This window comes from Trichoderma virens (genome assembly GCF_000170995.1).
Source record: "Trichoderma virens Gv29-8 chromosome Unknown TRIVIscaffold_89, whole genome shotgun sequence".
Taxonomy (NCBI): domain Eukaryota; kingdom Fungi; phylum Ascomycota; class Sordariomycetes; order Hypocreales; family Hypocreaceae; genus Trichoderma; species Trichoderma virens.
In genome coordinates this window covers 31,846-46,754 of record NW_014013660.1, presented here as the reverse complement: position 1 = coordinate 46,754, position 14,909 = coordinate 31,846, and the positions used below count along the sequence as shown (strand labels likewise).

Here is a 14,909-nt window from a genome sequence, read left to right as displayed (position 1 = left end):
GTAGAAGTTGTTCGATGTTCCGAGCCTAGAGTCGAGCGTTCCCCTTGAAAACGAATTCTCGGCCGTGCCAGAAAGGGGAGCGGGTGGTGGAGCGCTCGTCTCCCTTTCCCGGGCGTTTGTAGTCACCGGGCCAAGATGGGTGAATATGCAACGGCTCTATCGATGTCGCTATTTCGTAGCCTTGAGACGAGGAAGAAAAGACGCTGCGTCGTGTCAAGAGGGTGGCATCAGGGGAGTGGGCGCAAGATTTGCTTGTGGCGTGGGTGATGATGGCGGTCGCGGTTTGAGCCCCCGGTAGCCTTTCGAATGCAACAAAGCAGACGCCTCGCGATGCACAACCAGCAATTTAAATCGACAGAGCCTGGCAGCTGGATCGGCAGAGGTTGGTTGACGGCCGACCGACCTACCTTATGGTCAGTAAGGCGGCTTTGCTGTTGTCTCTGATGACCTGCTTGAGGCAGCTGGGGAATGAGAAGTGGTCGCTGTGCAGACGTATACTAAGGGATACAGGCGGTATTGAGTGCTCCGTACCTGTTTGGCGGCGTGCTGTTGGCACCGGCGCACCGCCTACAGGGGACTTGACATACCCGGAAGACAATGCAGCGTGCCACTATGGGGGCCACTGCGCATTCAAAGCGACCTGGAGCTAGGCACGTTTTTGGCCCCGGTTAGTACGAGTCCTTTTACCTGTACCTGCCAAGTACCTCTAACCTCTACATAACCTGCAGGCAGTGCTGTTGCTGTTGCTGCCTCACACTACGAGTAGGAGGATCGGATCCTGAAAACCCACGAATTGGTACCTCCATGGACATTTCAAAGCAGTTACAAGGCAGGTACCGAGTAAATTCCCCGTGCATTGTACACTGAGATGGTGGAATGGAACCTGCGACTCCGTATTCTGATAGGCAGAGTACACAGTTAAGGATCATGCGGATCACTCAACTCCCAAATGCTAATGCTAATGCTAACATACAGATAAGGCCAAGCGAATAAGTGCAACTTTAGCGGTATCCAGCGTCCCACTCAGCTGGGAGAACCTCGGGCAATACGAATCCCAATGCTTTAGTTGCAGATGCCTTTCAAGCACACGGAGCACTAGTCTGCACTCCGAAGCTCATTCAAGGATGCAGGGTAGCTCAGTCTGGCCAATCATGGAAGAGAACAGAGATCTGTCACGTGATATGCGCTGCGTCTATTGGCCGTGATGACGCCTGTTTCAACACCGGGTGCCGAAGCATCTCTTCTCCCATCTTGTCGCGCGTGGTTGTGTCGTCGACCGTCTCTACCTTTTCTCCTGCTACGACGATAGCTACAGCTACAATCATGGAGTCAGAACTCGCTCCCAAGTTTGCGCCGTTCATCGGCATGGTGAGTTTTCTCCTCTGAGCGAAATGAGGCCCCTGACAGCAGTTGACTGACACGCTCCGTCAAGGGCGGCATCGCGGCTGCAATGATATTTGGATGTACGACTTCCTTTCGCCCACTTGGCCCCTCTATCGTCTTCGATTATACTAAGGACTATACGAAATAATAGGTATCGGTGCTGCGTATGGTACGGCGAAGTCAGGTATCGGCATCGCCGGTGTGGGAACTTTTCGGCCGGATCTCATTATGAAGGTGCGGCGTCCAAGCTCGTCCTGCATTTTGGAAATGGGATGTTACTTACAAATACTAGTGTCTGATCCCCGTCATTATGTCCGGTATCCTGGCGGTTTATTCGCTTGTCATTGCAGTTCTCATAGCCGAAGACCTTGCCGCTCCCTCAGCGAAGAGCTACAGTCTATTTACGTTCGTCGAGTCGATCGAGAGTCTCCCTGATTCATATCTGCTAACATCCAACCTAGAGGCTTCATGCACCTTGGCTGCGGCCTATCGGTGGGATTGACTGGGCTTGCAGCTGGGTACTGCATCGGTATTGTTGGTGATAGTGGCGTTCGTGCTTTTATGGCACAGTCTAGAATATTCGTTGGCATGGTGTTGATTCTTATCTTTGGCGAAGTTCTGGGTCTCTATGGGTATGCAATATTGCTCGTATCATCTTACCTATGCTAACTTTTACTGATTCAGACTTATTGTTGCACTTTTGCTCAACACAAAGAGTTAAATTCGACAGCACCGAGACGGACATGTTTTTTACTGTTTAAACGATGTTTACAGCTGAATGGCTCCGGTCAATATTCAATATTTTTTAAAGTGTTTGTGTGTCTGGACATCGTGCACATCAGCAGACTGGCAAAGGTGATGTCTTACTTGTTACACGCTGTGCGAAAGGGCGAAATGCGTAAATACGAGGGTTGGAATTCAGGCTGTCCGTGTTAGAGATCTTTGTTAACCCATCTGAAATGTGACAAAGAGTAATACACTTCCTAGAGTACTGGTGGTGCAGACGTTGGAATCAAAGTGGCTTGTAGATAAACGATATGTTACTACCACATTTCCCGTACAAGATACGTGAGAATATTCCTTCAAGAGACTGAATATACACAGATGTGACCTGCCTTTGGTAGGTGTAAGTAAGGTAAATAATTGTAAGTAAATCCCATATAATGTCAACTCCTGAAAAAAGACTATGATAGCGTGGTTAACATGGTTAACAAGATAGGTAGATGGTAGATGGTAGATGGTAGACCAAATCGTCATTATAGTAGCCGTCCGCCAATTCGTCGAAGTAACGTTTTCCGCCGGGTGTTGACTGCTTCTTGTCGCAGTCGGGTCCAGTTCCTATCGCGTTCCTGCCGCTTCATCTGAGCCAACATCCAATCCCATTGCTTATCTTCCTCCCTCAACATATCCTCACCAACCTCGCGGGCTATCCTCTGCTGGCGGGCTTCAGCAGCAGCTTGCTCACCCACCAAATAAGGATCCTCCAGCGGACGGAGAATAGGAGGTTCGTTGCTCTCATTCTGCCTGTTAATCGTGGAGGCAGTGATACCAATCACTTCAGCCGCAGCTTGGATTCGTCCATCAATGACCCGTCTCTCTGCGACCTTGCGGTAGTGACGGGCTGCTGGAGCATTGCCAGCTGACCATGTAGGGATACGGAAACTATGTTCGCTTAGGACCCTCGGTGAAGCCAATGGAGGAAGCGGTGGTAGCCCGATTGTCTGTCTTCCAGCCAGGGAGCTTGATGCTCCCGAGAAAATCCTCTGCGACGGCCCTGCTGCTGCAGTTGTTGTCGTTGTCGTCGGTGTAGTTGTTACCCTTGGCGTATATGCCGGAGAGGCCTCGTTATATGTAGTCCTGGAACGGTACGAGGGCACCTCCGAGACTGCCATTTCCGTTAGTAATTCCTCTCTCAGGACATTCACCGCCAGGATGCATCGGCGGCCGAGTCTTTCTCAATAACATCCATGCAGCTGTGTATACATTAACCACAGATTTACACATACCATATGAAGGAGCCGCAGAGCGAATCGAGGCTGTATCAAAGTCATCTGCGCTGTAACGAGGCGCAGACACGAGTCCAGTCATGATGACGGCGAGGCAGTTGGTAGAGAGTACGGATGAGACAGCAACAAGAATATGATGGATGCAGTGGTTATATTTCAGAAATATGTCCTTCAGCCTGATTCATACAAGCAGAGTGATGTAGAGTGTAGCAAATGTCAAGCAGCACGGCGTTAACCAAGAGAAGAGATATATATATATATCCAGACCGTAACAAGGATGATATGCGAATAAGCCTGATCACTGTCGGAGCGGGACCTTGGCGAATAACACTGGTATTGTGCGGGATGGCGAGGGTGACGACGACGCTCGGGCTCAGTTAAAGGGGTAGATGTACGATTTATGTTTGCTTGCACAGCGGATTCTGGGCTGAAATGCGCAGGCCAGCGAGTCATCACGCGACTCTGCCTCTCCGCAGGTGGTTATCGAGAACCGTGGGGGCGGGGAGAGCGGCGGAGCAAACCTTGGCGCTGTGCCTAGAGCACATGGAGGAGGTCTAGAAATGCAGAGCTGGCCTTTAGTGGACAGGTCAGGCAGCTAAGGTTTACCGCCTGTTGTGCTTATTGGGGCTTCTGCAGGTAAAAATGCTCCGTTGAACCGCGGATTATGTATGGAATGTTGGGCTTGGTTCCCGCCGCCGTTTAGGTTGGTTGGCTGGCATGTGCTTCTGGGATATCCATCCCCAAGGCGGAATAAGTGAATGGATACTGTACCTTCTGTATACTAGGTGCCTAAGGTAGGAAACGAAGAGAGAAATGTCCTGGCCGATGCTCCAAGTACAAACGGAGACACTACTATAGGTCGATGTAGGTAGGTAGGTACTTGGCAAGCTTAATGTTTCTGAGCCATTACATGTATATGATGTTGTGAATCCAGCAACAGCTCCAAGAATATCACTCACTGGTAGCGCACGTTGCAGCCAAAACAGCTAGTAATTGGCCCGATTAGCCGACATGGCGCAATTCCTTGCTAACCGGGACCTTGTTCGGTTTATCAGGTACGAAGTGCAGTAGTGCTAAGCCAGGTACTAGGTATTGACCATGTTGCATATTCGTTCGGTCTTTGCTGTATCTGATTGCGGAGCATCTCAGGATTGATACGGAGAACGGCCCGGAGTAATACTACTAGGTACCTAGGTATGTACATTCTGGGGGCACTAACGGGCCTTTTGACACGCGCGAATTAGCGTATTTGTGTAGGTGGTTACCGCCCAAGGCTAGCGCTCTTTTACCGCGTAAAGGGTTCACACGCAAAGCGCGTCCAGTGCTTGTCATGCCGCTATAGCATTTTTGAGTTGAGACTTCAAGGTATCAATTAGGCTGCATGCAGACCTACATCTTGCATGTATCTTGGCCTCGTCAACCCCTCTGCTACCAAATAAGCGAGAGGCCATTGCCCTCACCAGAACCCCAGCTATGCTCTGCTTATGAAATTTGTCTGTCCTTCAATCACGATTATGACAACAATCATCTGCAGCCATGTCAGCCCGGAATCCAGAATCTCCAGGTGCGCAGTCTGATGGCTCAGAGCAATCGCACCGTCTGCCCTCACGAGGAAGCCTAGCTGTGCGGCAGAGACAAGATTCACAAGCTCAAACGAGCGCTAAACGAAAGCGCACCGATGTGACTTCACGAGAACGAGAATCCATACCAGCTTCTACGATGGACGACAACGACGACGACGATCTGGACGATGTGTATGATCCGGATCAACCTCTGGAAGAAAGACGGAAGGTCCAGCAGGGTTTCCGCGATCTCCTCCGCGATATCACAGAAAACAGCGAGGAATATCTGCAGGGCGATTCTCACGGCTTACACGAGACTATCTTACGGGCCAATGAACTGTCCAAGCAAGTACGGCAAACCACAGAAGCTACCATTGATTCACGGTTGCTTGTCAGTACGACCGACCTGTCATACCGGAAAACATTGCGCCTTACCCAAGGCAGCCTATCACAGGGGATTGACGTGGATGACTTCATCTCCAAGGCCATCGCATATATGCGAAATGGTGGGGGGATTACTAGTGATCAATCCTTGGAACTTTCGAGCACTCAGAGGCAGCGGAGGCGGACAATACACGATAGATCAAACGACGACGATAATGGCGATGTAGGAGACGAGGGAGACATGATGAACTGGGCTCATCTTGGCCGTTTTGCTTGCTTGCCATACATCAGACGGCCTGCGCTGCCCGGCTTCCTTCTCGGCCCCTTATCAGTGGAAAAGAAGGCACGCAAAACAGCAAAGCGAAATGCCCCCTTTCGCCCAAATAGTTTGACAGAGACGAGGCCCGAAATACTCAACGTTGATGACCTAGCCAAGAAAGAAAACGACCTTACTGTCATATGCGGAAAAATTCTTCAACAGCTCTACAAGATTCAAGCAGATACACAGCAAACAGTGGCAGACTTGATCACAGACGACATGGACGAAGAGGAGAATACCCGGATTATGCACCAGCATGGGCTTCGGAGTACAGGAGGAATCGATTTGATGCGATTCGTAGTTAACCCAAAATCTTTTGGGCAGACTATCGAGAATCTGTTCTACGTGAGCTTTCTTATCCGCGATGGGAGGGTGGAGATTGATTTCGACGAGCACGGTCTCCCCGCGTTAGGTAAGTGTTTTATCGATGCAAAGCACACAATGAGCTTCTGCAATATGCAGCTGATACTGATACCACTTGCAGCACCCGTAGACCGAGAGAATGATGACGGCGTTATTCGTCAGGCAACATCTAAACATCAAGCTATTTTATCCATGGATATGGAAACATGGCAAGACATAATCGACACAATGGGCATAAAAGAGCCCATGATTGAACACCGGCGAGAATTGGCGGTTTCTGGCCCAGGAGCTAGGGGCTGGTATGGCTAAATATGGCCTTTGGATAGCTGAATTTGAACTTGACTCTTTGCGTCTGTGGAAATTCTGCTTACCCCTGGCGTTTCATGTCTAATTATAGACAAAGGGGGAATGGAACAAGAGGGATGAAGATTTGGCCGGAAGAAGAGTCAGATGGACCGTGCCCGTATGTTATGAACAACGTTCTTTCACCCCCCCTACTATTTGTTCCCTTGGTATAACTTGTGGCCTGCATGATAAAGAAAGTGGAAACGTCTCTTCTATTCTTCACAGGCTGCATAATGATAAGGAAGCCGGTGTGAATGAAATCAAGCAAAGCGACAAGGAAGTTGTTCAACATCGCCATTGAACAGAAGAGACATGTCTTGATTAAAATACTCTTTATAAGGTTTGTCAAAGGCATATGTTTGTTTTGGCCGTCTGCTTTTAATTATAAGGCAGAATACCAAGCTTCATGATTGACTATATATACGTCGTGCCTCTGCTAGCAGTAGACACTCATTTTTATGATCTCGAAATAAAGACATACTATTTGCACAGCTGAGCGTATATATACTTGTGCGCTCTCATTTGGCATCACAGTCCAACTTGTGTCATTTTCCAAGGCATTCTATTATTGACTAATCCTTGAATTATCACATCTATCACCACGAGCTAAATTGAACATGTCCAGCAACAAATCAAACCAGGTTGGCGTCGAGCAGCCAGGCAACTGGAGCAACGATATTCCTGAAAGATTTGCTCAACGGGATGTGGGAATGCAGTCTCCTCCCAAGCGCAGGATGAGAATGGTAGCTGGAACCTCAACCAAACAACATGAACATGGCGGCCGAGCAGCATCTACAACTACCAATTTAACGAATAAGAACGAATATGATGAATCAACAGGAGCTGCAGCTGTGCTTCTAAGCAATAAGGACGAGCGTACCAACCCAGCAGCTGCTGGAGAAGCAGTTTCGGATGAACAGGCCTGGGAACACGATGATGGGAGGATGTACGAAAACGAAAATAAGGACGAAATGGATAATGATGCTACTTCTGTTATAGGAGAGAACAGCCCTATTTTGGATGACATGGAAACGTATTTTCCCGCTGTGAATCACGGCACAGCTGTAAAATCACTTCACGAGGAACTGGCCGATGTTAGCGATCAGAGCGATGATGAGGGCATATACAACGCCGCTGTCGACGAGAATGCGCTTCCAGTTGACTTATCACATTCGAGTCGGTCGATATCAAGCGATGTTGCGATGGACGCTGTGAGCGATATTGAGAACAGCACTGTCAACTCTATCGAGGCAGAATCGAAACAGAACTCGGAGGCAAACTTTCAAGAGATTCTTCATGAGCGTGATCTCTTGAAGAAAGAACTAGAGTCTCGAGATGAGAGAATGGCAGCAATGAGTCAAAAATGCGCCGTTCTAGAGAAAGAACTGGAGTCTCGCAATGAGATAATTACAGCATTGGAGGCAGAGAACGCCGCTCTCGTGAATACAGCAGTCAAGCCAATTTCATTTGCAGATGCTTCTACTAATACTGAGACGCCCACTGGACAGATTCGGCAACCAAACTACCCGAGAGAAGACGACAATGAGCAGCAACCCATCTCGATCAAGAAGCCTTCATCAACGCCGGCATTTTCACTTGCGGCGCAAATATCTACGGTGGTCCGGTTCATTCAAGCTTATCTCGATACGGCGAAGAAGTCATATCTCGACTTTATCAGCGTAATAAACGTTGGGTCACTGGCAGGACAAGACTTGTTTCTCTCGGGTGTGAAAAGGTCAGCCTCTTTCAAGGGAGTAGCGGATTTCTTGCAAAATTGGGCACAATCAGCAGTGGTTTTTCTAGCAACTCCGTTTTGGATGGTCATGAGCTTTTATCTGTATCTGTCTATACAGCATGAGAAGAACGTGTGGATGCAGGCGAATGCTCTGACTAGGAAACAGCTGTTAGGGCATGTAAGTGGGGCATCAGGAGGATTGAATTGGGACGTGTTTTTCGCCTTTGGGAGCATGATTTTTGTATAATAGATATGTTTGAACACTTGTGGATGATTTTGGCAGTATAAGATGATTGGATAGGTATGTGTAGTTAGTAGTGAGCACTGGGTAGTGGAATTTTAGTTGCCATTGAAATGGATATAACGAAACATACTAGGTAGGTACTACTACAGTACCTAAGTGGGTAGTATGATGGTTTCACTTACATAATCACTCTGTTGTTTGGAGTTTAAGAGAGGAAGTCAGAAAATAGATCTCGGAGCATGGAGGAATCGTTTTGATCGGGTAATTTACTACTAGTAGTATGTATAGGGAAAGTTCAGTATCAATTGATCATGTATTCGGCATCATATCAAGAAGCTGGCTGCAAGCGCGCATCGAGTACAGCGTGTAGGTACCGAGGAACTTTCCGCCCCACTGCACCCCGCGACTCTCGGTTGTTGTTTAGAGCTGCGACGAGGCTTGTAAGCCTTATTGCCTGAATACCCAGGCGTTGAGCAATGCGACCTGATACGAAATAGCATATTTGTCCAGAAACACGCGCAAGAAAAGGGAAAGGAATAAGAGAAAAAAAAAAGGAACCTCCCAAAAATGTCTGTAGAAATGCTTGACCCGAGTGATTTATACCTTTGCTTTAGACAATACCTGCCAAGTATCTATCAAGTATACTCCGGGGTACAACCTCTTCAACATCACCCCCTCACAGACGCACTGAGGCACGCGCACGCAGCACAGCAACATCAACAAATAGGGTTGGCCGTAAGGTGGTCGAAGAGGAAACTTGGCAGCGCTGCTAGCCGGAAAGACACGGAGTCGTACCGTTAGCAGGCTGCTGGAAATCTCGCAGCCTTTGAGTGGGCGGCCGGATTGATGGGGGAATGGGGTCGATGGCCGAAAACCCATTGCTAGTGGCTGCACGTGACCCGGAAGAAAGCTCTTACCGGAGTAGTCGCTTTCCCGTCCTAAACTGCTCATTTTGAAAACTTCTCCCGGCCTTAACCAACTCATTTGCATATCCATCGCTGATTGCTCTCTGTCATCTGCCAAGATGTTCAAGAGGTGAGTCCTCACGCTTCAATGTGGCGCTGGGCATTGATCCCCTGCCCTGCATGCGAATTGGAACAATCCTCTAACCGTGCCAACCCGACAGCGGCGTTTCGTCCCTCGCAAGGGCTGCCCGCCCATCAATTGCCGCTCGACGAGCTATCCGACCAGCCTTCCCCCGATCCCCCCTCGTCAGGCTCGCCAGCACCCAGAGCGTTGGAGATGGCAAGATCCACCAGGTAAGCCGTGCTTGGGATCAATCGGTCAATGGTGAAAACTGTTCGCTAATAGCCGCTCTAGGTCATTGGTGCCGTCGTCGACGGTTAGTGAAAACCCTTGCGTTTTTTTTTTTTATATAGACGTGTATAGGAAGCATTGCGGCACCATTGAGCAGGCGGCTGATTTTTCCATAGTCAAGTTCGACACTGCCAAGCTGCCTCCTATCCTGAACGCTCTTGAGACCACCAACAACAACCAGAAGCTGGTCCTCGAGGTCGCTGTAAGTACATTTGGTGGCTGTTGTTAAGTAGCTCATCTGACGTCTTGTCTAGCAACACTTGGGTGAGAATGTCGTTCGTTGCATTGCCATGGACGGTAAGGACATCCCACTCTCGTCTTCTCATTGGACTTTGAAAACTCATGAGCATAATAGGTACTGAGGGTCTTGTCCGTGGTGCCAAGGCTTCCGACACTGGTGCTCCCATTACCATCCCTGTCGGCCCTGCCACTCTCGGTCGTATCCTGAACGTCACTGGTGACCCCATTGACGAGCGAGGACCTGTCAAGACCGACAAGTTCCTGCCTATCCACGCTGATCCCCCGTCTTTCACTGACCAGTCCACCTCTGCCGAGATTCTGGTCACTGGTATCAAGGTCGTCGATCTGCTCGCTCCTTACGCTCGTGGTGGAAAGATTGGTCTCTTCGGCGGTGCTGGTGTCGGCAAGACCGTCTTCATTCAGGAGCTGATCAACAACATCGCCAAGGCCCACGGTGGTTACTCTGTCTTCACCGGTGTCGGCGAGCGTACTCGTGAGGGTAACGATCTGTACCACGAAATGCAGGAGACCTCCGTCATTCAGCTTGATGGCGAGTCCAAGGTCGCTCTGGTCTTCGGTCAGATGAACGAGCCCCCGGGAGCCCGTGCTCGTGTCGCCCTGACTGGTCTGACCATTGCTGAGTACTTCCGTGACCAGGAAGGCCAGGATGGTAAGTTTTTATTTATTTTGCTGCGCGCTCTCGCTCCATTTTTGAATATACATAACTAATTTCTCCTGCACAGTGTTGCTCTTCATCGACAACATTTTCCGATTCACCCAGGCCGGTTCCGAGGTGTCTGCTCTGCTTGGTCGTATTCCCTCTGCCGTCGGTTACCAACCTACTCTCGCCGTCGACATGGGTGGTATGCAGGAACGTATTACCACCACCAAGAAGGGTTCCATTACTTCCGTCCAGGCTGTCTACGTCCCTGCTGACGATTTGACTGATCCTGCCCCTGCCACCACCTTCGCTCACTTGGACGCCACCACTGTCTTGTCCCGTGGTATCTCTGAGTTGGGTATCTACCCCGCCGTCGACCCTCTTGACTCTACCTCCCGTATGCTTGACCCCCGTATTGTCGGCCAGGAGCACTACCAGACCGCCACCCGCGTCCAGCAGATCCTCCAGGAGTACAAGGGTCTCCAGGATATCATTGCCATTCTGGGTATGGACGAGCTGTCTGAAGCCGACAAGCTTACCGTCGAGCGTGCCCGAAAGATCCAGCGTTTCCTCAGCCAGCCTTTCACCGTCGCCCAGGTTTTCACTGGTATCGAGGGTAAGCTCGTTGACCTCAAGGACACCATTGCCTCCTTCAAGGCTATCCTCAACGGTGAGGGTGACAGCCTTCCTGAGGCTGCTTTCTACATGGTTGGTGACCTGGCTTCAGCCAAGGCCAAGGGTGAGAAGATTCTGGCGGAGCTGGAGAAGAATTAAAAAGGCCTCAGTTAGCTCGTCCCAAGAGCTGGGAATAGTTGGCCTGTGTATAGACTAGTATAGTAGTAAACAGCTATCTGATAGTAAGAGTTCTTCAAACGTGCTATCCATGGGCTATATGTACAAGAGCTGAGAAATTTTGCAACCATTAATATATAAAAAAAAATCATTCAAAATATCGATGTAGCATCATATGTTTTGTCCATTTTTAAATTCATCATATTATTATCAAAGTTCTATCCAAACAAGTTCAAATATTCTAGATGACGAAGACTCTAGAGACATGACAAGACGAAGCTAATGAGAACAGTAATCTCGCAGCAAATCTTGTGTTTGGTCCACGTGTGCTTCGTATTCTAGAAAGTAGTTTTGAGGCGAGTCCAGCTCGGTATCTTCAAGTATGATCTTGGACAGTTGCTTGCGGCCTTGAGCATCAAGGGCCGCACATGGAACTTGTAAGAAGTCTTGCCATTCCAGATCAAGATGGCCGCAAATGTCTCTTATTGTGCGGTCTCCCACGCCCTCCAGCCACCAAACTTCCCGTTGAACCAGCTTGAAAAAAGTCGCAAAGTAAGCAAGGATGATCAGAGCTCGCGGTCGCGACATACGCGCGACATCGATGAACTTGGTAGGAAGAAATGTGAAGATGGTTATAATCCTTAAACTCATCATGGATGAAGGCCCTTGAACCAAGTCCATGTATAGACTGCCTAAGTACTTCAACGTCTCAATATATGCCTCACTATAGGAGTAATCGGGGTCACTTGGAGTGATGGAGGAAACCAGGAGGAGAAGTTGACGGGGGATAAAGGTGGCAGATTTTACCACGTCGGTGGGAGGACGGTAGAAGAGGCTCTTTAAACCACTCTCGACCACAGTAGGCTTGGAAACAAGATCGATGACGAGGGTGATGCCCTTCCACACAACAAGCCAGTCGAGGATATATAAATGAGCGCCGTCTGGCTCCCGGAAGTTCTCGGATGACAAAGCCGTTAGGAGCAGAGAGTTGGCAAGCAGAGCAGGGAAGTCTCCCGGGTTAGCTTCTTCAATTGCCTTGCGATATCCCGCCAACGACTTGACCCGGTATGCCAGAGCACGCTTCGGATCGAACCGCTGATTTAGACGTTGCATGTGTAGACTAGCGAGGGCGAAGATGGAGTCGAGGAGAAACGGAGATTCGGATCCATATCGAACCAATAGGCTTCTCATGATATATTTATGCCCGTCGTCTGCGACAGTAGAAAAAGAGCCGCATGTCTGAGTCGAATAGAACCATAACGCCTTCATATCCGCCTTGTCAATGCCAATCGGACACCATAGTAGCTCAGCAGGTATAGTAACAGTCTGGTCACTAACCCTCTCGTCCAATGGGAGTATGGGCGAGGAAAATAGAAACGACGATGCCGAAGATATGCTGGCGAGGTTTGTTGAAGACGTCGCGGACTTGATAAGATGTGTAAGTGGTCGACTCTCGAAGGAACTCGAACTCGAGCTCGAGCTCGAGCTCGAATGCCATGACGCTGACGCCGTCACGGGGGAGTGATGCGGCTTTTGGGGTAAGACATAGACACACTCGGCCTTTCGCAGTTTACATGACCGGCAGACGGGCCTCGATTCGTCACACTTCACCTTTCGCGCCTTGCAGTTCTGGCAGCCGGACCTGGACTTTTTGTGAGGGCGCTTCGCATGGTAGGGCCTTGTCGGCGGGCTATCTAGTTCTGGGGCTTTCACAAGCGATGTCTCAGCCATAGTTGCCGGCGAAAAGCCTTGTTAGACATTCCATGTGGAACTATTGGCGCAAAGAGAGAGAGTGATGATGCGGTTTTGGAAGGCCTGCTGCTTGATGACAATGCAGATCAGCCATGCGATGCACAGCCCGCTAGTTCGGAACGAGCCTGCGCCCGGGTACAGGGCCCTATCCCACCACGGTTATGATGAGTGTAAAAACGCTTGTTTTGACGCTGCGTAATAGCCTCGGTTAGGCCAATTAGTACTTGTTATTTACCGATATTTAACCGAATTTTAAAAGAAAATTTATTTCCTAATGAAATAAAGGATGGAATTTATAATATTATTATTTTTAAAACGTGGCATTGTATATGAAAATATTATACTTTATTTAAACAAAAAAGTTAATAAATAAAAAGATAATGTTATCTCAGCAAATTAAAAGTATTTAATAAAATAATACTAATAGCAATAATATATAGTAATCTAGTAATAAAACCAGGAAGCATTTAATTGGGCAAATTAATATCACTATTTCCTGTGTGTTTCCCAGATTACCCACACATTACAGCACATTTTCGTAGTGCGGGTGTAGCTTAGCTGGCCACAGGTAGGTACTACTAGGTAGGCAGAGAGAGGTAGTCAAAGATTTTTGCGCTAATCGCTCCATACTCATCACCAGCCAACTAGAAGTCGTATGATTTTGTCTAGTAAAGGACATATGGAGCACGGGAATTAAATCCCCTCGCTGCACTACCGCAACCACCGTCAACCTCGCTGCTACCTCTCAATTGAACTCCCTCGAGCTCCGTCAATCGCAATCCCTACAACATGTTGCGCTCTATGGTTCTGCGAGGCAATGCCTTGACGCAGACCACCCGAATGGCTGCGACCAGGGCCATGTCGAGCCAGGCGCTGTCCAACCCGACCCTGGCCAACATCGAAAAACGCTGGGAGGGAATGCCTCTCCAGGAGCAGGCCGACCTGTGGATGGCCCTGCGTGACCGTATGAAGGGCAGTTGGAACGACCTGACCCTGCAGGAGAAGAAAGCCGGTAGGTGTGCACCGCAGAGTTTTTTTGCGAAAATCCCTCCCGGAGGAGCTGGGTTGAGCTTCTCGCCTCGACCGGGAGCTGCAACATCTTTTCTCTTCCGTTTTTTTTTTTTTTTTACTCGCGAGAACCTACATCAGCTCATACGACGACGATCCGGCAATCCGCGCTTGATTGATATGGAAACTGTTCGCCAAATCGAAACGGGCCGAGGTGTTCAATACCATCAATTCTTGGACCGAGTGGACTGAGAATTCATTCATGCCAATCAACACAAAGAGCTTTTCTCAATACACATACAACATTCCTTACACATGTCACTACTTCTGCTACTGCTACCATTGTCATCATCTTCAGCTGCTGACCCGATATCATGGCGATAGCTTACTGGATCGCCTTCGGTCCTCACGGCCCCCGCACCGCTGACCCTCCCGGAACCAACGCTCGTGTTGCCTGGGGAGTTGCCATTGGCCTCGCCGCCAGTCTCGCTCTCTTCGCCGGTATCCGAGTTGCCGCCAAGCCTGCGCCTTACACCATGAACAAGGAGTACCAGGAGGCCACTAACGAGCTTCTCAAGGTATATATATATTTCTTCATTATGCTGCTTGACGCTGCCAGGACATGACTAACCTGTTCGAATAGGCTCAAGGTGCTGATCCCCTCACTGGTATCTCTTCCCCTGGCTATACTGGCAAGGGCGTTGTTCAGTCCCCCCCTAAACAGTAAAAAAACACACAAGATAATACAACTCGATGCTTCGCACGATCCAGGCGGGCATGGGAGAGGTTTATCAAAAC

The 14,909-nt window shown here is 49.2% G+C and overlaps 7 protein-coding genes across 7 annotated transcripts; 5 read left to right on the top strand and 2 right to left on the bottom strand.

Annotated features, from left to right (window-relative positions):
* Window positions 1-1,269: 1,269 nt before the first annotated feature.
* TRIVIDRAFT_82809 (uncharacterized protein) lies at window positions 1,270-2,190 on the top strand (the record flags this gene model as incomplete). The annotated part of the gene is made up of 6 exons (XM_014095651.1): window positions 1,270-1,368; window positions 1,433-1,463; window positions 1,535-1,617; window positions 1,676-1,788; window positions 1,845-2,015; window positions 2,068-2,190. The coding sequence occupies 6 exons, from the start codon at window positions 1,324-1,326 to the stop codon at window positions 2,102-2,104; spliced, it is 480 nt and encodes a 159-aa protein (XP_013951126.1).
* A 218-nt stretch (window positions 2,191-2,408) lies between these two features.
* Window positions 2,409-3,712, bottom strand: TRIVIDRAFT_216854 (uncharacterized protein; the record flags this gene model as incomplete). The annotated part of the gene is made up of 2 exons (XM_014095650.1): window positions 2,409-3,268; window positions 3,390-3,712. 2 exons carry the CDS (start codon window positions 3,469-3,471, stop codon window positions 2,640-2,642), a joined length of 711 nt encoding a protein of 236 aa, XP_013951125.1.
* A 1,396-nt stretch (window positions 3,713-5,108) lies between these two features.
* TRIVIDRAFT_56998 (uncharacterized protein) lies at window positions 5,109-6,326 on the top strand (the record flags this gene model as incomplete). Its single annotated transcript, XM_014095649.1, has 2 exons — window positions 5,109-6,066; window positions 6,139-6,326. The coding sequence occupies 2 exons, from the start codon at window positions 5,109-5,111 to the stop codon at window positions 6,324-6,326; spliced, it is 1,146 nt and encodes a 381-aa protein (XP_013951124.1).
* Window positions 6,327-6,979: 653 nt separating this feature from the next.
* TRIVIDRAFT_65884 (uncharacterized protein) lies at window positions 6,980-8,881 on the top strand (the record flags this gene model as incomplete). Its single annotated transcript, XM_014095648.1, has 4 exons — window positions 6,980-8,275; window positions 8,475-8,497; window positions 8,630-8,707; window positions 8,839-8,881. The coding sequence occupies 4 exons, from the start codon at window positions 6,980-6,982 to the stop codon at window positions 8,879-8,881; spliced, it is 1,440 nt and encodes a 479-aa protein (XP_013951123.1).
* A 433-nt stretch (window positions 8,882-9,314) lies between these two features.
* Window positions 9,315-11,505, top strand: TRIVIDRAFT_75569 (uncharacterized protein; the record flags this gene model as incomplete). The annotated part of the gene is made up of 7 exons (XM_014095647.1): window positions 9,315-9,376; window positions 9,468-9,600; window positions 9,662-9,683; window positions 9,775-9,860; window positions 9,913-9,955; window positions 10,014-10,568; window positions 10,642-11,505. The coding sequence occupies 7 exons, from the start codon at window positions 9,366-9,368 to the stop codon at window positions 11,331-11,333; spliced, it is 1,542 nt and encodes a 513-aa protein (XP_013951122.1).
* Window positions 11,506-11,535: 30 nt separating this feature from the next.
* On the bottom strand, window positions 11,536-13,116 carry TRIVIDRAFT_231968 (uncharacterized protein; the record flags this gene model as incomplete). The annotated part of the gene is made up of 1 exon (XM_014095646.1): window positions 11,536-13,116. The coding sequence occupies one exon, from the start codon at window positions 13,080-13,082 to the stop codon at window positions 11,631-11,633; it is 1,452 nt and encodes a 483-aa protein (XP_013951121.1).
* Window positions 13,117-13,904: 788 nt separating this feature from the next.
* Window positions 13,905-14,838, top strand: TRIVIDRAFT_42043 (uncharacterized protein; the record flags this gene model as incomplete). The annotated part of the gene is made up of 3 exons (XM_014095645.1): window positions 13,905-14,115; window positions 14,496-14,689; window positions 14,755-14,838. The coding sequence occupies 3 exons, from the start codon at window positions 13,905-13,907 to the stop codon at window positions 14,836-14,838; spliced, it is 489 nt and encodes a 162-aa protein (XP_013951120.1).
* Between the last annotated feature and the right edge of the window lie 71 nt (window positions 14,839-14,909).